The 21755-nt window shown below is 54.9% G+C and overlaps 2 protein-coding genes across 2 annotated transcripts; one reads left to right on the plus strand and one right to left on the minus strand.

Annotated features, from left to right (window-relative positions):
• Window positions 1-894: 894 nt before the first annotated feature.
• On the plus strand, window positions 895-8063 carry RNF44 (ring finger protein 44). The gene is given in 14 exon segments (XM_072348513.1): window positions 895-932; window positions 934-1054; window positions 1056-1151; window positions 1154-1313; window positions 2970-3150; window positions 3455-3671; window positions 3977-4144; window positions 4300-4476; window positions 4653-4814; window positions 4888-5012; window positions 5116-5203; window positions 5288-5409; window positions 5497-5596; window positions 5697-8063. Coding segments are annotated over 14 exon segments (1818 nt in total). The 3' UTR covers window positions 5760-8063.
• On the minus strand, window positions 8059-21684 carry FAF2 (Fas associated factor family member 2). Its single transcript, XM_072348514.1, has 11 exons — window positions 21091-21684; window positions 15832-15900; window positions 15545-15679; window positions 14781-14857; window positions 14116-14254; window positions 12707-12792; window positions 12535-12626; window positions 11534-11711; window positions 10452-10623; window positions 10084-10227; window positions 8059-9657 (listed from the first exon to the last, which is right to left on the minus strand). The coding sequence occupies exons 1-11, from the start codon at window positions 21151-21153 to the stop codon at window positions 9475-9477; spliced, it is 1338 nt and encodes a 445-aa protein (XP_072204615.1). The 5' UTR covers window positions 21154-21684; the 3' UTR covers window positions 8059-9474.
• Between the last annotated feature and the right edge of the window lie 71 nt (window positions 21685-21755).

Genomic DNA, 21755 nt, shown 5'->3' on the forward strand with positions numbered 1-21755 from the left:
TGAGAGCAGGCGAAGTGGCCTTGAGAGGGGCCTGGGGGCAGGACGGAGCCCAGCCGCTCCTGGTGATGATGCTGAGCCTTCCGAATCGTTCAGCCATCGCCACGGCTCTGAGGTTTGCTTTTCAAAGGGGTGACGTTACAAATTCATCAGCTCCCTTTTGGTTGGTAGCACTTTAAAGCCCAGCTGTCAGGGGAGGGCTGTGTTACAGCCGTGACATCAGTGCTGGCAGCTGGCTGCCTCTCATACCTGCGACTTTCTCGGCGTGCCGTAAGGCGGCGGCCCGGCACGGATGCGGCTCCCGGTTCGGGCCGTGCCGCCCGCGGGCTCGGCCTGGTGCTGCGCGGTGCCGGGGCGCGGCCGCCGGGCTGGCGGCTCCCGGCCGGGCCCTCGGTGTGTCCCGGGGGTTCTCCCAACGAGTTCGGTGCCGGTTTAACTCGGCGCAGAGAGCGGCAGCCCGTCTGGAGGCGGCGGGCCGGACCGGGCTCTGCGAACAAACCGGGCACAGATGCCGCGTGTGCCCGGCAGGCGGTGGGCGCGGGAAGCGGGAGCGGCCCTGAGCGGGACGCGGTTGCTCGTCGGGTCCCGGTGCCGGCGCAGCTCCGCTCCCACCTTCTCGCTTCTCCCCGCGTTTCCACGCGCCTCGCGGCAGGAGCGCGGGGGCGGCCGATCGACCGTCCGCACGGAGCGGCCGAGGGAACGGAGAACGGGACGAGGCCTCAGGTAAGAGAGGTGGCGGGGCCCGTCGTGCCGTGGGGCAGGCCCCGCTCGGGCCCCGTTGCTAGGAGCCCCCCCCGCTCCTCGGTTGCCAGGACACCGCCCCCTCCCGCGCGGCGGGGGGCGGGATGTGGGGGGGGGGCGCTGCCCCGCGTGGCGGCACGGCCCCGCGCCTCCAAGATGGCGGCGGAGCGTGACACGCCTGGTCACGTGGGGCGCGCGCGCGCCGCGCCGCCCGCTCGCTCCCCCCCTCCCCTCCCGCCAGGCGCGCGCGCCCCCGAGGCCTCCGAGTGTTGTGCCTCGGCCCGGTGCGTGCCGCCGCGCCTTAAAGGGGCCGCGCCCCCGTTCCCGCACCCCGGCGGCGGCAGCTCCGGCCCGCCCGCCCCGAGCCGCGGGTAACAAAGAGGCACCGGAAACAGCGGCGGCAGCGGCGGGGAGAGGGGGCCGTCCGGGCGGGAGGCGGGCGGGAGGGAAAAGGGGGGGGGGGCGGGGTGGGGGGGGGCGGCAGGCCCGGGCCCGGCGTCGGCGAACAAAGAGCGGCGGGAGGAGGCGGGGGCGCCGCGGCGGCTCCCCGAGCTTGGCCCCGGCCGGCGGTGCAGGTAGGTCCGGAGGGCGGGGGGGAGCGGCTCCGGGAGCGGGGCGGGGGCGGGCGCCGCCCCCCGACAGCCCCCCATCACCGGCGGGGACACCTGCCCCGGGGCGGCGCGGCGGGGCCCGGGGCCGCCTTTGTTATTGCTTTTGTTTGGCGCCGAGCACATGGCCCCGGAGCGGCCGCTCTTAAAGCCACAGCTCCGTTCAGCCCCGGCGCGTTCCGGGGCCGTGCCCCGCTCGGAGGGTCCGTGCGTGGCGGCTGCGGCCCCCCGGGGTCGTCGGGGCTGCGGCGCGGAGGGCGGCACTTCAGGCGGTGGCGGGGTCGTGCCGTGACCCCGCGCTCGCCGTGGGGACGGAGGCCGTCGGGGGGGGGGGGGGGCTTGGGGCCGCGTCCCCGCGGGGCCGTGCGGGCGGCGATCCCCGGGCGGCTCCCAGCAGATGGCACCGAGCGCCGCTAACTTTGTTCCCGTGCCCGGTGGCCGCCGAGCCTCGGCCGCGCGTGTCCGCCCCCACCGCGTGCCGGCTGTTGTTGCGGCCTCCAGGTGCTGACTGACCGCGAGGGTCGCGCGGGGTCCGGGCACGGCCGCTGTGCGTGGGGTGATGCGGGGCGGTAAGCGGGGACACGGGGGGGATCCCGGAGCAGCAGCTCTGCGCCCCGCGGCGGTGGGAGCCCAGTGGGAGCGCGGGCTGCTCCGGGGGCTCCTGCTGTGTCGGCTTTGTTTTATCCCGAAGGAGAGAGATTTGCTCTCGGCTTCGGAACCAGCATCCCGGGCTGCCGTGAGAGTAGCAGGAGACGCTCCGCGCAGCGTCAGGCTGAGCCCTTGGAGTGACATGGCCGTTTGTCCTTCGGGGGGCTCCCCCAGCCTCCTGCTGTGCTGCTGCCGGGCTCAGGGCGCTTCACGCTCAGCCTGTGCCCGCATGCCCAGCACATGGAGCGGCAGGAGGAAGGGCTGCAGCACTGTGCGGGGAGGCGGCCGCCAGCTGGGTTTGGGGGGATGGCTTTGAGGCTGGAGCTGCTTGGGTCGGAACTTGTGCCGCCTGGTGCTGCAGGGACACGGGGGGGTGTGGAGCTGGAGAATGTGCAGCCCCAGGTGTGGGAACCTCCTGGGAGTGGTGGCACTTTGCTGCATGGCAGTGACATGGGGACGCTGGCCCAGCTGGGTGCAGGGTGGTGGGACAGTGCTGCATTGGCAGCTTGCAGAGGGCGCAGAGCAGACACACGAGCCCTGCAGGACGGAGCGCTCCCAGGGCAGCACTGAAGCCTGCTTGGCTGTGGACACACTGGGAGTACCCAGTCCCATCAGCAGCTCAGAGCAGTGCTGCAGCCACCAGCCTGCTTTTCTCCATGCCAAAAACATGTGCTTCTGTCTCACTCGGTGTCTTGCATGGGGAGGTCACACAGCACAGGGATGCTGCCTGGGTATCTGATGGGGGCTGGGCTCTGCTGTCTCCAGCCCCAGGAGTGGTGGTGGGCCCAGGTCTGGGTGGCAGGGCAGTGGGCTGGGCAGTGCTGGGCTCAGGCTGCACAGCACATCTTGGGGTGAGGCTGCTGCCTGGAGTCAGCTCTACACCTCTTGCCTATCCCATATCAGGGAGGATTTGGGGCTCCTGTTTGTGCTATCCTGAGGCCATACAGAGGCCATGACCCGCTGCTGTTCTCGCAGGATCCAAGGTGCTGGTGTCTCGCCCTGCCTGGAGCCTGAGGTCCCGCGTGTCCATCCGCCTCCCGACGTCACCAATGCGACCATGGGAACTGGCAGTGAATAGGCGGCCTCCCTCTGCCCCTTTTAACCAACGTCGTTTCTCAGGGGGACCCTGCAGCAGCCCTGACCACCTCCGGCGAAGGTATGGGGCAGCACGGAGACCCAGTGGCCATTGTGCCTGTGTGGGGACACACTGTGGGTTATACAGCCTGCTGGGGCAACCACCAGCACCTGGTGGGTCGGGGGAGCTCAGGGTGGGGAGCGCAGCCAAGGGGAACATTGGGGGGGTCCCGTGCTGAGGACGCAGGGTGGTGGCACACACAGGGCAAGTGGAGCTGGAGGTTGGCAGCCAGACGAGGGGCTCAGCCCCGAGCATTGCACCGCTGGGCGCTGGCCCTGCCCGGGGGTCACTCCTGCTCTGTTTCTCTCCTGCGTTGGCCCCACAGCCCCCCTGTCAGGCGTCAGTGGGGACGACGCGACCGACCTCTGGCAACCCTGCTGGGCCAGGATGAGACCCAGCTGCACCCTGCCTTCCCCCAGCAGCCGCACATCCCTGTAGATGAGCCCCGCGCCTACGCTCTCCCCAGCACACCGCCACGAATGCTGCACCCGGCCGCTCACCCGCCCCACCAGAACCCATTCATGGTGGATCTTCATGACCAGGTAGGTGGTGCAGGAGCAGCCCTGGTGCTGAGACTGACCCTGCGCCTGTACCGTGGTGTCCAGAGCCAGCTCTATGGCACGGTATGATATGTCCTGCGGTCCCCTATGGTGGTGGTGGTGGGAGCCCATGTCACCCTGACTGTCAGCTGGTTACAGAGCGAGGTCTGAAGCTCACATGGAGCCCAGCAGGATGCCGCCTGCATCCCAGTGCTGGGTGCTTCGTGTCCTGCTGCTGCCCCTCCGGGATGGGGACAGCCCAGCTGGGACCGTGTCCTCTGCCCTCATCCTCTGTGCCTTGTCCCCAGGTGCACCAGGGACCCGTCCCCCTCTCCTACACGGTCACCACCGTCACGACGCAAGGCTTCCCCATCCACACCAGCCAGCACATCCCTGGGTGCAGCACCCAGCAGCTCCCAGCATGCTCAGTGATGTTCAGTGGACAGCACTACCCGCTCTGCTGCCTCCCGCCCCCGGTGAGTCATGGTGGAATGGAGAAGGGGACACCTGGGGGTGATGTACCCAAAGGCTGCCCGGATGCCGCCCTGGAGCGCGGGGGCTGTGGGGACCATCTGATGTTCTGAGGCAGGCAGCAGTGCCCCTGACCCCCATTTCTCTCCAAACCCTGCAGTTGATCCAGGCATGCGCCATGCAACAGCTCCCAGTCTCCTACCAGACGTTCCCCCCCATCATCTCCAGCGACCATTACATCCTGCACCCGCCCCCGCCGCCAGTGCCCCCCCACCAGCCGCCCCACATGGCTCCCTTGGGGCAGTTCGTGCCTCTCCAAGCCCAGCACCCACGAATGGTGAGTCGGGGTAGGACTGGGGAGGTGTTGGCTCTGTTGGCCAGGCGTGGGGCCCTGGAACAGAGAGTGGGGTCTCTGTGCGGCCCCCCAGGTGTGATGTGCGGGGTGCAGTGCCGTGCTAAGGCCAGCGGGTGAAATCTGGGACGCGCCTTCCAGCCTAACAGTTTCCCCTACAGCCTCTGCAGAGGATAGACAATGATGTGGACCTGCGAGGGGAGCAGCACCCCATCGCCGGCTTCACGTACCCCCCGTCCCACCACGCTCCCACGCTCTCCCCCTCCGTGCCGCTGCATTACCTCCCCCACGACCCGCTGCACCAAGAGCTGCCATTCGGCGTGGTGAGTCCCCGTCTCAGTGCTGAGGGATGCAGGAGCCGTGGGCACGGCCCTGAGCCCCGGTCTCTCCCCGCAGCCATACCCCCACATGATGCCCCGGCGGCTGAACACCCAGCGGTACCGGCTGCAGCAGGCGCTGCCCCCCCCGCCGCCCCCTCCGCCGCCCCCTCCGTATTACCCGAGCTTCCTGCCCTATTTCCTGTGAGTACTGGGCTGGGGGGGATGTGGGAGGCGTGGGGCGGCTGTGGTGCTTCTGTCCCCACCGAGGAACCCACGCTGAGGGCCCCCTCCTCCCCGCACGCAGCTCTATGCTTCCCGTGTCGCCGACGGCCGTGGGACCCACGATCAGCCTGGACCTGGATGTGGATGACGTGGAGATGGAGAACTACGAGGTGTGTGGCTCCGCCGCCCCGCGGGGTGACCTCGGCATGTCGGGGTGGCTCCACCGGGGCTGAGCCGTCCGCGTCTCCCCGCAGGCGTTACTGAACCTGGCCGAGCGGTTGGGGGAGGCCAAGCCACGGGGACTCACCAAAGCAGACATCGAGCACCTCCCGTCGTACCGCTTCAACCCCGAGAGCCACCAGTCCGAGCAGACCCTGTGAGTGAGCTGCGTGTGCTGGGCGGGGGGCGTGGGGGGGTCGGAGGAGGGTCGGTGCTGTGGCCGGGCTCACTCTGTCCTCCCCAGGTGCGTCGTGTGCTTCAGCGACTTCGAGGCCCGGCAGCTGCTCCGCGTCCTGCCCTGCAACCACGAGTTCCACGCCAAGTGTGTCGACAAATGGTTAAAGGTGGGACGATGGGGCCGCGGGCAGCCCTGACCCCAGTGGGGCTTCGGTCCCTTTGGGAGCCCCGTTTCACCGCCCCTCTCCTCTCCTTGTTCCCCCATAGGCGAACCGCACGTGCCCCATCTGCCGGGCGGACGCGTCGGAGGTGCAGCGGGAGGCGGACTGAGGCCGGCGGGCGCCGAGCCGCACAATTCCTTACAGGATGAGGACGTCGGGCCAGGGGCGGGGGATGCTGCCCGCTGCCGGGGCCCGGCCGTGCGCTTACCCCCCCCAGAGCCTCTCCTCGGATGTGGTGAGCGCTGAGCAGCCCGGGCTGCGGCCGGCCCTCCTCCTCCGCCGGGCACGGAGCGCCGCTGCAGGGCCTGAACGCTGTAGTGCTGGTGGCGGGCGGCCGTGTCCTCCGTGTCCTCCGTGTCCTCCGCACTCCAAAGACGCCGTCGCCGCTCCATCACTTTGCAGGTCTTTGTACTCCGCTAGGAATTATTATTAACGTTCCCCCCCTCCCCGTCCCTCCCCGTTTTGTTTTGGTTGTAGGGTAGGTTGGTTTTGGTTCTTTTTTTTCCTCTTCGGTTTCCTTTTCCCATCGCGTTTCTTTGGTTCCGTGGCCGCTCTTCCCCTGGGCGGCAGGAGAAGAGCCGGAGGGCGGCGCACCGCAGCCGGGTGCCGGCGGGGCTGGGGCCGACGTGGGGCTCCGCTCCGCTCCGCGTCCTTCCCAGGCGGGAGGACGGCCCCATCCCATCCCATCCCCATCCCCGTGCCCCGCTCACTCCGTGCTCGGCGAGGCGGCCGGGCCCGTTGCGTTGAGCTCTGCGCGTTGTCCCGGTTATACCCCCCGGGGCTCCCGAGCGCCTCGTCCTGCGGGCCGGGCGGCGCAGCGCAGCGCGGGGTTTTGCGTTGACGGCGCGGTGCGTTTCCCGTCGGACGCTGCCCCGCGGTGCGGCCCGAGGCGATTTGCATGATTAATTAGCGAGGAGGAGGAAGGGGGGGAGGGGGCGGGGGGAGGCGGCAGGACGGAGCGCCCTCCCCGCGTTGCCGACGCCTGGGAGCCTCCGCGCGCGGCCGCCAGCCCTATGTAAATGTTCACAAATATGCATGCATGTCTGACCAGCTTGGAACGTGGTCTTGGCTACGTGTAGCCGGCTGTGGGGTGAGGGGGGGTGGGGAGAGGGGTTTTTGTGCTCAGCTGATACTGCCATGCACTGTACTGCACATGTCCGCAACGCCACTGCAGGACCGTCAGGCTTTCAGGGCCGTCCCCGCGGCGGTGCGTGCGAGGGGCCGCTACCCGCGGGGCGGGGCCGGGCGGCGGGGCTGGGCCTCGGCGGAGAAGGCGAGGGGCGAGGAGGGCGGCCGAGCCCGGCAGGCGGGGCGCTGCGGGGCCGGTCGAGACCCCGCCGCTCCGCCGGCACCGCTGGGCTCGGTGCCCCCTGGGCAGGATCCCGGCCCCCCCCCCCCCCCGACCCTCAGTGACAGAGAACCAAAGGAGTCCCCGTGCCGCGCGGCGGCATCGCGCCCCGGAGACGCCCCCCCCCAAGTCCTACCCCCACGACCCCTCCCGCCCTCGCGGTGCCCAGGGAGCCAGGAAAGCCTTACGGTCCTTTGACGGCGACTCGAAAGCTCACAGCTCGTGTGCTGCAGAATTTATTCCAATGAGCAGCTACAAGTATCATTTCAGAAGAGAAAAAAACAACAAAAAAAGACAAAAAAAAAAAACAACAAAAAAAAGGAAAAAAAAAAGAAAAAAAAGAAAAAAATTTAAAAAACTAAAAAAAATAAAAAACCCCGACAAAAAAAATAAATAAAAGAAACCAATTATTTAGGGTGTTTGTGATTGCTGACTGCGCTGTAGATACCACTGTTTACCAATGATTTCCTGTGGTGGGATAGTGGACTGTTTACTGTTCTATATACCAGTCCGTGGGTCTCCGGAGCGAGCGCTGCTCCCCGGCGGCTCCCAGGACGCGTGTTCTGTGTTAGAAAGTTTTTATATATATATATATATATATATATATAAATATATATATATAATTTTTTTTGCTCTGTTACTTGCACATTTTACAGTTACCTCATTTTTTCCCCCCCATGTATGTATTTGAAAAACAAAAACGAAACAAAAAAAGGCTAATATATAGAAAAAAAAAAACAAAAAGAAGAAAAAAAAGGTTCTTAAAGCTCTAAACAAAGTGTTCGGTTTCGGTTTGTTTTTATGTTTGTTTTGGTTTTATTTTTGTTTTGTTTTTTTCCTTCCATTCCATTGGAATCATCTTGGTTTTGTAGCATTTAACATGAACTAGTCTGTTGTATTATATATATGTGTATTATACTGATTGAAATTTTTAACAGATTTGTACTTTTTTTAAGATGAAAGTTGCTAGTTCTGCTTGACCAAGTAGTGCAATCATTATTTTTTTTAATGTCGTGGCTGATTTTGAGAGGGATATTCACTAATAAATGTATGATGTATACCAAGGCGCTGCGCCCGGCTCTTGTCGTGCTGTGGACAGGCAGGGCTGGGTTGGGTCGCCTTGGGGTGCAGGTTGGGCTTAGGGTTAGAGCTGCTGCCACCATGGGCTGAAAGGGAGCTGGTGTTTCTCAGGGAGGAAGGTCTTTGTTTTGCAATGTGAGCAAGGAGGGGGCTGCCCTCTTCTCCCCTTCGTGTCTCATAGTGGCTGCACCAAGTGAAGCGCCATAGCCATCCATCCCATAGCCATCCATCCCATAGCCATCCATCCCATAGCCATCCATCCCATAGCCATCCATCCCATAGCCATCCATCCCAGAGCGAGTGGGAGAAGCCATGGGGAAGGAAGATGCCCTGCTCCCTCTCCCCGTGGCCAGCAGCTCCCCCAGCAGAAAAGCCCCTCACGTAGCAGCCTTACAACCCCCCCCCCACCTCTCTGTGCTGTCCATACTCCCCTCTGCCTTCCCCAAGGACACCCCCATCCCTCAGCAAACAATGGGGGCTCTCCCTTCTGCTCAGGACAAGCACGCTGGATGCTGGAGGCAGACGGCCCAGCAGCGACCCCCCCCCCGCTGTACATAATACATTTGTCTCCAGCAGTCCTGCTGGGCCAATATAACCAATGAATGAAGAGGTGGCCTCAAAGCGGGCCAGAAATTGGGTGAGTGCTGTGAGCAGCAGCCACAGAGCTGCAGCAGGACTCCCCTCCACCGTGCCCTGTTTGAGCCGGGCAGCGCTGCAGGGTGGGAGAAGCAGAAAGCATCGGCACAGACATGCTAGAGGCAGAGTTTATTACACTACGCAGGCTAAGAACCCTGGGCAAGGTCCCACACAGGTAAGAATCGAACCAGCTCTTTATCAAAAAGTTAATACTATAGTCAACCCCATTCTCCTTTGGTCATTACAAAGCAAGAGAAATATTAAAAGAAAACTATTTATACAGAGAGGGAAGCTGAAGAGATTCTTGTCCAGCCCTTTCCCAAACCCCACTCCCAGCACATTCAGGTGCCCGATCTTCTGGCTGGCAGGAGCAGCAGAGCATCAAATCCTCACGAGATAACGGGGTTGTTGGGGTTTTATTATTCTTGTCATCAATAAAAGCAATAATTACCAAGAGCTGCCATTCCTGTTCCTCCCCTAGGAAGGGAGAGGGGCAACAGCGGATCCCCTCCCTCTCTGCCCTCCGAGCGTAGGGGATGGCTGTGTACATGGCTGTGTGAGGACGTGCACACACTTCCTCTTGCCAGCGTGCACAGGCAGCACAGCCGGCGCAGGCGTCGTGGTCTCTGATCCCTCATTTGTACGCAGTCTTTAAAAAAAAATATCGTATTATAATAATAATCATCTGAATTTTTCTTGTCCAATTTTGTGTCTTCTGGAAAAAAAACAAAACAAAACAAACAACAACCAAAACAAAAAGTCAATCGTCCGTCAGGTCCTGCACAAACAGGACTTCCGTGTGGCTGAGTCCGGCCTCCTGCAGCGTGGGGGGGTTGGGCCACTCCTCTGTAGGGAGGCAGGGCAGGACGCGGCGAGGGAAGTTGGCTTCAATCTGGAACTTTTCAGGGCTTTCTTTAAGGGAGAACAGGAAGTCGTGGATCACCTGGGGAAGGAGCACAGAAATAAGTGCCAGCCGGGGAGTGATGATGCAGCTGGGATGCAGGAATGGTAACTCATGGGGGGGGTAAGGTCACAAATTCACCCCCTCCATGTTATAGACACAACGCAGCCATCGTCCTGGCATGCGTGAAACCAGACTTATCATAGAACATCACCTCTGGCTCCTCCTATACTCCATATTTAACAGGGAGCAACGAGAGTCTCAGCTTTTCAGAAGAGTATTTTTGTTCCATCTTTTTTCCATAATCTTTCTCTTCCAAATTGAAGAGATCGGATCCAAAGGAACCCTCCTTACCCAGAAACAACTCTAAGCAATATCAATGGAACTAAAGCTCTGTCAAGCCACTTGTGGAACCTCTGAACCCAACCCACAATGAAAAGCAGCCTGCCAGCTCTGCCCCAAGCTCACCGTCAATGACTGCGTGAAGTGGAATCGCCGCTCCACTCTGGAATCGTTGGGCAGCTTGAAAATGATCTTAACACTCTCTGGGTCATCAGGATGTGGCTCAGGAGGAAGGCATTCCGACTTCCGCTCCTTCTCCTCCTGCAGCGTCTGCAAAGTACCAAGTAAGGAGCAAAGGAGCAATGGGTGTGCACCGAGCTGACCTTTATGCTCGTCCCTTGCAGCACAGCTTCTCCAGGAGGCTCGGAGGATGCACAAGCCCCAAGCAAGACCAGCAACTCCAGTCTGACAGGAAAATCCTACTGCAGACACTGCTCCTACACACCGCCAGCACCCAAAAAGCGCAGCCTTCCCAGCAGGCAGTTTGCACTCACCTGTCGCCGTCTCTCCTCTGCTAGTTTTTGCTGCTGCACTTCCTCCTCCTTTCTCTTCTTTCTCTCTCGTTCTTCCTTCTTCTTACGTTCTTTTTCCTGGTCTGCACGCAAGGATGCCAAATAAGCCTCATCCTGTTGCTGCCTCAGTACTTGGGTTTGGTTCCTCTCTTCCCTACAAAGATGAGCAGGAAGTGATCAGGGCTAGCAGGCCCCACAATGAAGGCAAAGCAGGCCAACAGCACAGCCTCAAACTCTCAGGAGCACCGGGTAATAGTTCATTTAGAGCACACAGTACCATGAGCTCCCAGAAGGGAAGCTGAGTGTCTGCACTCCCTGGCACACAAACTCCTCCCCTAGGTTGAGCAGAGATTAACTGAACAAAAGATCTGTCACCCGCTGCAGTCTGCCAGAATAGACAGATGCCACATAAGCAGTGGCTAAAATCTCAGCATCGCACTTTATGCTCCTCATGGCTTTATCTCCACCAGATTAACTCCTCACTCATTTCAGAAGCCAGGAGCATCAAAACGTGTTATAGGATCCTCCACAGAGAAGGAGCAGGCAGGAAACCAGGTGACATCCTACAATAGAGTCTGCAAATTACTCCTATAGAGCTATCAAGAACAGCAGCTCACATTAGCAAGGCAGCAGCAGCAATGCAGCAAATGCTGTTAGAATTCAGGACAGCCAATCTAGGTGGCACCGCTCAAAAAGAAGCTGGCTGCAAACACCAGCTCTCCTCCAACTCCTTCACTCCTGCTTGGCTCCTGCTGCCTATTTCCAACCTTCAGCTGCAGCTCCAGCACACTACAGGTTTGCTCCAGCTGCATAAAACAGCAGAACATTCAGCCTCACCTCTCAGTAACAGGCCTGTATGGGCAACACATCAGACTCCCCAGCTACCGGGTCTCCTGAATTTATAGACCAGAGCTCCCACTGGGAAGAGGAGAGATCATGGGCTGTGTTACTGAACAGGAGACACTGATCTACGTGTCTACATATAGCATCTGAAGGGAGGAATGGGGCAGAGCAGAGCCTGTCTCTGTAAGATTGGCGTTATGGAAGCTCAGGTCCTGTCATACCTTTCCAGGCGTTCAGACACCAGGTACGTCTGGTTGGCATCCATGATGAACATCAGTTGATTAATAAGGTCATCAGCCTGGATGAGGCCTTCTAGCCGCCCAACTACAGTCATTCTGCGATCTTTCAGCATGATCACAGCCAGGAATGGATACGTGTTCTCCCGCAGAGCCTGGGAAACTGGAAGATAGGCACAATCGTCATCCCTTCCAGAAGGATCAAAGGGGCACAGCACAAATGTTTTCATCACAACAGCCTGGGAGAGCAGATTCCAGAGCCACTATCTCTTCCAAAGCAGAAAAAGCCACAGAGGTTTCCTTTTGTCAACTGAAAACTGATAAATGAGCAGAACGAGGCGGTGGCTTGGAACACAGACAGCAAGGGGACAGGAAAAACAAAACCAACAACAAACACCAAAACAACCAACTTTCAAGCTCTAAAAAGTTTCTTGAATGTAAGCAAGAAATAAATTGCTCTGAATGGACGTTCAAAATGGGACAAGAAGCTCTGGGTTTAAAGTGCAGGAAGTAAAACACAGCTGGTATTAAGGATGGCTGGTATTAAGGATGGCTACGCTCTGGAAGACACTGTAATGGGGAAGAATGTTCACCACAGACATTTTAGAACAAAATTAGATAACCTCTGCCAGAGACAGATCATCCTGAGGCAGGGGATGGGCAGGTCAGGGGGTTTTAAGTTCACACCCACTAACAAGCCACTGAGAGGAGCTTAAACACCTGCAGTTAAGTACATGCAATTAGGACTGCCCAGAAACACATGGAACAGTTGAGGTTGAGAGCAGTAAGTATTCCTCTGCAATTAACCAGGCCCTACGAGATATCACACAAAAACCAGCATGTAGTTTCCCATGCAGCCTTGTGACGTTCTCATCTTGTTGCACAGAAACCAGCAGAGCATTTCAAACACATACATCTGTCAAAGAGCATCTGGCCTGTCCCAGAGATCACAGGGTAAAGGTAAAGCCAAGGATGAGCAGACTTACCTCTGTATCCCTCTGGCTTATTGGTTGAGCAAGCCCAGAAGAGCATTCTAGTGTTTATGAGGGCAACCACCTCAGGTACGCACAGCGTATTGCTAGTGGATGAGAAGAGATGATGTGAGTAAATTTGTACTTCAGGTCCAAGGACAACAGTTTGGAAAACATTCCTACCTACCGGCAGAATTCATCCGTGTCTTGGTGGTCGTCTCCATGAAGATAAACCAACAGGAAGCGCAGCTCCCGCTTGGCATCGTTCAGTGCCTTGGCAGAAAAACAGAGAAGGTAAAGTTACAGGGTCCCTAAGGGAAAGCAGCACCCACAAGACTTGTGTGAAACAACCTGGCAAAGTTCACCTGGGCCATTACTCCGCCAATAACCGGTTTTAATGAGGCATCAAACAGAGGATGAACATACCAGACCTTCCAACTCAACCCTCATTTAAGAGGACAACAACTATGCTCTTCCACATTCCTTTCAGGATGTGGCTTTGGAGAATGTTGAACTCAGAGCTGGATACACAGCAATGCAAGCTGACACCCCTACACCTACCCACCAGGCTGAGCTGGTAGCAAACAACCCTCCCTTCATGCCTCAGACTCGCAGCAGGTAAGGCTGAGCCTTCCACTCGAGCCTGTACAGGATGCAGTCATCAGACCACATCAAATGAAAATGTTACATTTAAAGAAAAACAAAGAGGCCAACTCAATAATGCTGTGGGCCCCAGCAAAACAAACTCAGCAACAAAACTTTTTGCATACACAATCTGTGGATTCCACCCACCCAGGAGCACTTCTTAACAAGGCCACATAATAAGTGTACAACAAACTCCTTGTTTCACTGGCATTTAGTTTTGGTAGCCCAACCAATCCATGGTTATTTAAGTTTGGATTCCAGGCAAGACAGAGAGGCCTAGAAGAGCTGTGGAGGCAGCAAGCTCCATCATTGTGCAGCATGGAACAGACAGACACCACTTTCTTCTTTGGCACTCGGGAAGCAATGCTGATCCAACCGCCTGCTGGAATGCTCTGCAGGAGGCCCTTCTCTTGGCCAGGCTGAGAGAAGCTGCAGAAGAGGCAGCACCCATGGGGACATCCTTCCTTACCAGCGAGCACTACCAGCCCAGATCTAGCATTTGGAACTCTCACCTCACGTTATTTCTTGAGTGGCTCCCTCTTTCAATATTGAGGCCTTGCACCAAATTCTGGAGTTACATTATGATACAAGCCCAGGCAGTCAATCCCAATTTGGTGAACAGAAGGACAGATTCTGGCACACCACATCAGTTTACAAAAACAAAGACAGGATTACAAAGAATAGCTGTTGGCTACAGAGCCACACAGACGGTCGAGGAACAGTCAGAGCAGCTTTGCTTTCCAACTTTGCAGGCTTGGCACGTTATCAAGCCTGGCAGACACCGGATTTCTAATACACTTGTTCACTAACTCTCCCAGTTCCCTGCTGAAGAGTTTGGAGACAAAACACTGGACTTCAAGAAGTGGTTTTGCCATGTAGGCTCTGATACCATGTGGTACGATCCCCACTCTTCATCTCCCCCACATCTACACAATGACATGTAACACTGACCTGGCTGTAAGTTCCCTGGTAGAAGACAGGGTGTATCCTCCCATATTTTTCCTCAAACATATGAATAAATGAAATAATGTCACCCACTGGGTCAGTAACTCGACTACGAGGATCAGGACGTATAAAACGCAGAGCAAACCTGGGAAGGAAGCAGAGCACACTGAAAATTCAGCTCAATGACCTTCTGAAAAACGGGTTTTCTTTTCCACAAACAAACACTGGCATTCACAAGAAGGAAAAACCACAATTGAGTCCCTTGAATGTTTACAATTCAAATTGCACCACCTGCTCCTAAAGACACCACTGCAACAGAAAGGCCCCCAGATTAGCACAGGTTAAACTGGAGCCTAGCCCAGCAGGACAGACTTTGACACCACCTTTTGTCTCCCTTCTGCACTCAAACTGAAAACCCACCTGGAGTTGAAATTCCACTTAAATATTTCACTTTCTGAGCCACAAAGCACTATTTTTTTTTCCCCTGCAGCACATTTTCTTTCCTGCCGGTGTAGGTGCTTAACAACGCTGCATATTAAGTCAGCTGAGCAAACAAACGGAAATGCTCATCTGTCATTAGAGTTAAAAAGATCCAAGCGATAGAGGTACGGCCAGATCTAAGTGTGCCTTGATGCAATCAATACATGAGTCAGCAGAAAAAAAGTGCTTACCTAAATATATCAAGTAATGTGTAATAGGTAAAACGGAATGGAAGCATTATGAAGTAGTAACCCCATCCTAAAAGGCCCTGCAATTACAAAAGAAAGAATTAGAACATCGTCTCCAATCTGGCACTGAACCAGTAGAAATATGGAAGTATACACCAGCATCAAGCACACAGGGATACAGAGAGAACAGAGGCTCAAATCAGCACACACACACACAAAACCAACCTCAGCAACACTTTATGGCTTTGGAGAAGTCCAAATTTAAGTGATTAATACGGTTTACCATGAATTCTAAGTAACGCATCTGAAAACTGGTGTGATGCTTCACTAAGCAATGACTTCACACTCAGTTTTCTTAACTGTACAGAGCGATTAAGAGAAGTCTTAGGAGGGCCCATGAAGTATGTTTGTGACACATGAATACAAATAACTGAAACCTGAGAATTTGAGCTTTTTATGGGGTCTGAAAAGAGAGATCATCACTGCCATCAAGAGCAGGTAGTTCTTTGTCCCAACAGAACCTACCAACAGCGAAGACATTCTATGACATGAGGAAGGCTGTCTCATTGTGAATTACACAACAGAGAAAATGGCTACAGAAATAACAGAGGCCGAAGGAGCTGCTCTATGTTTTGTTTTTAGAAGAGAAAATACTCAGAAAGGAGGTAACAGCTTGTAAAGAAAACAACTCCTTTCCCTGTTTGTATGTCCTGTTGTTCACAGAGCAAACAAAGAAACAAGACAAAATCCACTCTAAGATAACTTGCCCTTGGCTGTGGCCTTGAAACAACGTAGCTGTAGATCCTGTGGTCTGCTGTATTGACCTGCAACGGTCGAGATGGGGGTGGGTTAAAGACACTTGGGACACCTTCTTGCTCATTTAACCGGTCCTGTACAGCTGCCTTTAAGACAAGAAAGAGCAAAGAAACATTTCAGACAATGAAGGGTACAGAATGTGTGAATATTTTGGACACTTAACAACTCAGTACAACTGGAAACAGCCGTACCCATTTCTTTGTGGAAAACCCATCCCAAAGCTCACATGAAGCAGTACCTCTATATTCCAGTTGTGCTGCTCCAGCGTGTGACGACATTGGTCCATGGACTCTATGCCAGTCAAGTCCTAAAGAAGGAGAGTAAAAGCAACTGAGTGCCAGGGAAGCCTGCCTTACAGCACAGCAGTTCTGCAGGATGCAGATGAGGATCTCTGTGAACACAAGGCAGTAACTTGATATAAATCCTCATGTGCAATCTCTATTACATCTTGTGCTCCTATTAGCTGTTAGCATTCTCTTCCACTTGTCATTTTCCTGATTTCTGGCTTCACTTTAAAGCCTCCGAAGCCATCTCGACAAGCTGACCATTTAAGAACACACTGAATCAGGATTTGCTGGAGGACCGCGTATATATTCCCACTGTCTCTGCTATTCAAGTAATCCACACCAAGTGACACTATGGACAAATGCCCTATTCAGTGTCGGAGCTCAGTTCTAACTTTTAAGCATTTCCTGGCTACTTTCTCATGATGCCTGAACAGATCTCTACCTTCTCCCCATCTACTGGGCAGAAACCATCCTGCTGGACAGCACTGGGCTGCTCAAAGTGTTACTGGGATTAACCATGTACTCGCAGTCACTAGGAAAGCACTTCAAGTCACTGTTGCTGCCAGAACACTGTTTGTTTTTATGTCAGCTTCATCATTTCGTAGTTGAAGTGTCTTTAAAGACGTGCTTCACTTCAGTTTTTTTTTCAGATACAAATCAGAATTAGGGCAGGAATTCCCGCTCCTTTTAAAAAGGACATCTTGGAAGATATGGGATTTACCCAAGTATTTGATTCCACAACGGAGTCACAGCGTGTCTATTGCAAAGACTTTGCAGACTTCTGATCACCTTTCCTTAATGCTCCTGAAATCCTGCTGCATGTTCAGCTGATCCAGGATCTCATTCACATCTCTGTCCATGAGGACGATCTCTGGGCAGTATTAACAGGGCTTCCTTTTTACATTATGCAAAATGTTGAAGCAGTTTTTGATCAGAAAACAGCACCAAAATAACAACCGGCCGTAGCTATCAACACATGTTTAATAGACACGATCACTGCAGCGCTCAGCAGACTCACTGAGCTTCCCAGAGACTTCCATGAGGTTTAACTTCAGCCCTTCCTGGTCATCACTATAGCACTACTGCCGCGCTGATGGTCTGATCTCACAAGCTCCTACAATGGCACAGCTCCACAGGGGTGCAGCTACACTTCTTCCTTAGCATCTTAATATGTATGAGCTCAACATGAAACAGAAGTAACAAAGCCACCCAAATACCGCTCTTCTGATCAGCAAAGCCGCACCACAAAACACTGCAGGGCAGGAGTGAGAAATCCCCTGTGTAAGGGCAACTAACGGCTCAACACCTTTTGGAATGTTACTTTGATATGCTCCATGAGACAGAAGGATGTTCAGGAAGACGTGGGCTGTTCAGAACAACCTGCACACATTACAACAACGGCACGAAGACGGTTCAACTGCCAATTCACACAAAGCTTGCTGGTAGATACTGATACCGGTCATTCATGCTTAACCACTGTTAACCGTTTTCTCTGCAGTACCTTCTACAGTCACTGTGTCAGTGCAGCAGGGGATGAGAGACTTGAAACCTATTTGCTACGCTACTTGTGGCATTTCTGATTGATCTTGAGGCTATTCTGCCAACTCTAAATCCACAACGGCAAGAAATAGGTATGAATTTAGTATCATCAACATTAAGAGAATAAAGTACCTTCACATCAGTCACTAATTGATATTTCCTCCTCACTGCTAGTCTCTCATTAGCTCCTTCCTTTAAAGACAAAAGATACAATATCCTATAGTTAAAAATAAAGCCAATCCCATTGAATTAGTGCTCTCATACAGAAGCCTCCATACAAGTGTAGGTCCAAGCCTGAGATGATGGATAATAATATTCCGAAGACAAAACACCGTGTCCAACAGAAGTCAGGAAAGTTCAGCATTACTTTCTCAAACAGCCCTCAGAACAGAGCACTGCCCCACAACACACCGCAGCTGCTGCTGGATATCATTCTCTGTATCTCTCACCATTGAGACGCTGCTCAGAAGCCCAAAACCTCCTTAATCCTGAAGTAGTGAAAAGTGCAACTCTACACTTCAAAGACCAAAGGAATACCCTGGATGGACAAAGGTTGTATGCTAGACTTACGAAATCCTCTCCCTCTGCAGATATGGTCCCATGTTGAAACCCTGCACAAAAGATGCAAATCCACAGGCCTCTACCTGGCACTGCTCTTAATTCCCAACCCCAGAGAAATCCCACAAAATCCCGTTTCCAATGGTAAGGAATATCCGACTTCAAGCAGCAAAAAAGCCTTTAGCAGAAGAGTTTCTCTTTGTATATTAGAGCAAATGCATTTATGAAGGTTTTGATCGATACACGATGCACTGAGTGGTAAAGATCTCTGGAGTGTCTTATTTCCCTCTTCGAAGAGGTTTTCGGCCTCGAGTGTTTGATTTTCCCCAGCTGAAGTTAGAGATTGTATCATAAGCTCCAACTTTTTCCTTTGCAAACAACACTCCTTTACATCAGCACAAGCACAACAGACATCAGCCCAAATGTAATGGGCGCAGATCAATAATGCGATCCTGGGAATGCTGCTTTGCTGTTCCTTCTGCCTCCCAAACAGATCTGCACCACCGCAGCTTTCTTAAGCAGCTCACATGAAGTTTTGCTCTACAGATGTCAAGGCTGCCAAGTTTCATTTGGTTTGTGTTAGCCAAGAATTCAGCAACAAATGGGAGATCGAAAAAGCAACAAACCACTCTTGCTTATTTATTTCATGTTTATCCCCACCATTGCTGCATGTAAGCATGCTGTATTTGTTTTAAGCACACCATTAACCTATCACAGCAGGCTGGTAGGTGACCAGCCTATGCCATCGCTCCTGTGTGGAGTTTTGCAGTGAGCCTTGGCATTGGTGAGCATCCATCCTTACCGCGAGCCTCAACATCAGTGAGCATTTGTTGCTTATCTTCTTTTCTGCATAACCTCTGCTCATCTGTCAACTTTACAATCGTACAATTACAACTGTACAATATGCAAATTGTACAGCTGTGTATTTAAACAGTACAATAACCCAGCTGACTCAGGACAGAAGCAGGCATCCATTTCTCTAACCTGGAAACAGTGATTTCCAGCACAAGGGCAGACAGTGAAGGACAGTGGTATCTTCAACCAGAGCACCTGTTTATTGGGTGAATGACAGTCAGCAGTTCTTTCTCCACACTTTCCCTTTGGCTCCTAAATGTAACATTACAGACGGCCTCCTACTATTGCTCTCCTCATCTTTGCTGCCTCATGCTCTTCTCTCAATTCCTTATGCTTTATTCACATGGCTGTAGCATGCCTTCTGTCAAAGTACAGAGCTCTGCCACCACAGAACGCTGCACAAATTACGACAGCAGTGTGTTACAAACAGCTCTCCTTTGCACAGCTCTATGCTTTCTTGAAGAGTGGTGATCCCTGAAAGGTTTACAAGCTGACAGGAGTAGTGCTGTGCAGCAGTAGCAGCATACAAACGGCTTTTAGCAAGACAGAGCCATCCTCCCCAAGCAGCAGGTGCTACTTAATACACAGTCTGGCTAAAGAAAAGAATCACCAGAGAAGCCAGCCATTGCACAGCCCCAGGGCAAAGCCTGCACACCATAAGAGATGGGGTAGCAGGATGCTGGTGTTGAAGTCTTCTGGATTGCATCTCTCACACCAGGCTCCACGCAGTCTGATAACTGCCAATGTTATCCCCTCTGCAGTCCAATTGTTTCACTCTCTTCAAACCGGGGCTCAACAGGAAGCTGGGCTAAAATATGGATCCTCCTCCCGAGTCCCCAGTCTGCTCTCCATGGTAATCCCAGGTAGAAGGAGGAAATGCACAGGATTCTTTCATTTCACAGCTGCCCACAGGGCTTTGAAAATAGCAGCAGGGAAACTGATGAGTGCAGCTGGTCCTATCTGTCCAGATTCAGCACTGTGATGTCTTACTGCATAAGCTTCCCTCTAGTTCATTTTGCTTATATATGTGAAGCACAAAGCGACAGCTTAAGCCTCATACACTTACCAGGGAAACAGTAATACCAAGAAAGTAATTGCTGATGCTCTTGCACCTCATTTGTCTGTAAATGAAGACTGTCCAACATGCTAAATTTGGGGTAAACGTTTAGACAGGATCTCTATACTACAAAAAGAGACTCCAACTAATTTAAGGTTATAGAAAAACGCTGCCTTAGATTACACAGGAGGTTGTTCAGTCCTCCTGGCTCCAAGATAAAGGTTGGGGAACTGTCAGGAATGATGAGGAGCATTTGCACCTAGATCAGCTGAGGAAAGCAGGACTGGATGCCTCCAAGGACCCTTTAACCTACAGGTACCAACTGAGATACCATCCTTAAAAAAAGATAAGGAAAAAAAAAAGAATATAAGAAAAAAAAATCTGAAAAAAATATTTATAGGCTGCAGTCCACATGACGCCATATAATGCCTTACAACTGAAAAAACAAACCCTGGACACCTGAAGGTAACTCTCACTGGCTGACAGCAGAACAGATGAATTGCTTTTCCCCTGAGCAGCCGCAGCGGTTCAGCTTTAGAGCACTTTTCTCTCCAATAAGCACATCTGCCAGTTGCCTCTTTTGGGTCCCCTGCAAACCAGAGGTTAAGGGACTAGCCCACGTCATGCAGCAAGCAGTGAGATTAGATCACTGCAATCCCCAGGGGCCCTCCCCGGCAGACATCATCACACTGAATGTGTTAGATACGGCTTTCTCATAAGCTGGACTCCATAGAAACTCACGGACTAATTGAGTATGCCAGGAAGGACTTGCCAACTTGCCGCTACCAAGAAAGGGACGTTTCCAGATCACCTGATTAAAACGGCCAGGACTGGCCGGGGAGTTTTGCCCGCACGGAGGCGGTGGGTTCACTCAGCGCTCATTTCCTGCCTTGCCAACGAGCGCCGACCAAACATCATCGCTAACGAAGCACTCAGGGCTGTGCCCTTAACGAAGCCCCGGCCTAGCAGAGTCGATCCCACGATCCCCAGGGCAGCCCCACGTGAGTCCCGTAGCGATCACCCCCACCCTCACCGGGACAACGAACACGGTCGCTCCCCTCTCGCCTCTAGCCCAGCCTGGGCCCCGCACCCCAATACAGCCGGACTCTCTCCGGGCAGGGTCCGCCTGAACCCCCAGCCCTGAAGCAGGCCGGCAGCAGCCCAGCGGCGGCAGGACGAGCCCGCGTTCCCTTCACAGCACCTGGAATTGTAGCAGCTTCTCGGTCTGCTCCGCCGTCAGCTCCCGCTCCTCAGGCGCCGCCATTTTCCTCCGCCTCTGACCCGCCGCTCCGTCACCCTCCGGAAGTGACGCAGCCCACTCGCACTTCCGGGCGGCTGAGCGGCCAGCAGCCGTTCGTCTATCCTGCCCGGAAATGCACGAGCACGTTCCGGAAATAGCCGAAGCACTCTCAGAGCTCTCCGGAAATACCCGAACTCCATTCACAGGGACCTCGTGCTTGATCCTCCCTATTGGCACACGAAGAGTCCCGAAAGAGCCATTCGGCTATTTCCGGAGACGGCCAAGAGCGGCCGCTGCCTGCGACTGTAGGCCCGGGAGCGAAGCCAGGCCGAGACGCGCTGCGGAGCCCCCAGCAGCGCCGTGCCGGCCCGGCAGCGGGGCGGGCTGACAGCGCTCCCCGGGCCGGTAACACCCGCTGCCCCGTCTGCGGGCGGTGGCCCCACCCAAGATGGCGGAGGCGGAGCCCGCACCAAGATGGCGGCCGCCAGCGGTCTGTGCCGCTGGACCCCCAGTGTTCAGAGCCGAGCGGGCGCCTGGCGGGGCCTCGGCCGGCCCAGAGCCCGGGAACTGCGATGGCAGCCCCAGCTCCCGCTGCCTGCGGGGAGGCCGAGCTGCCGCTGCCGCGC

Source organism: Excalfactoria chinensis, chromosome 13 (assembly GCF_039878825.1).
Source record: "Excalfactoria chinensis isolate bCotChi1 chromosome 13, bCotChi1.hap2, whole genome shotgun sequence".
Taxonomy (NCBI): domain Eukaryota; kingdom Metazoa; phylum Chordata; class Aves; order Galliformes; family Phasianidae; genus Excalfactoria; species Excalfactoria chinensis.

Bases quoted from the DNA above. Each gene is read 5' to 3' on its own strand.
- FAF2 (XM_072348514.1), bottom strand. From the start codon at position 21,153: ATGGCGGCGCCTGAGGAGCGGGAGCTGACGGCGGAGCAGACCGAGAAG. The intron at 15,680-15,831 runs GTACTGCTTCAT...CTTGTCTTAAAG, and splicing joins AGCACAACTGGAATATAGAG to GCAGCTGTACAGGACCGGTT. The intron at 10,228-10,451 runs GTGAGTGCAAAC...GGTACTTTGCAG, and splicing joins CAGAGGAGAGACGGCGACAG to ACGCTGCAGGAGGAGAAGGA.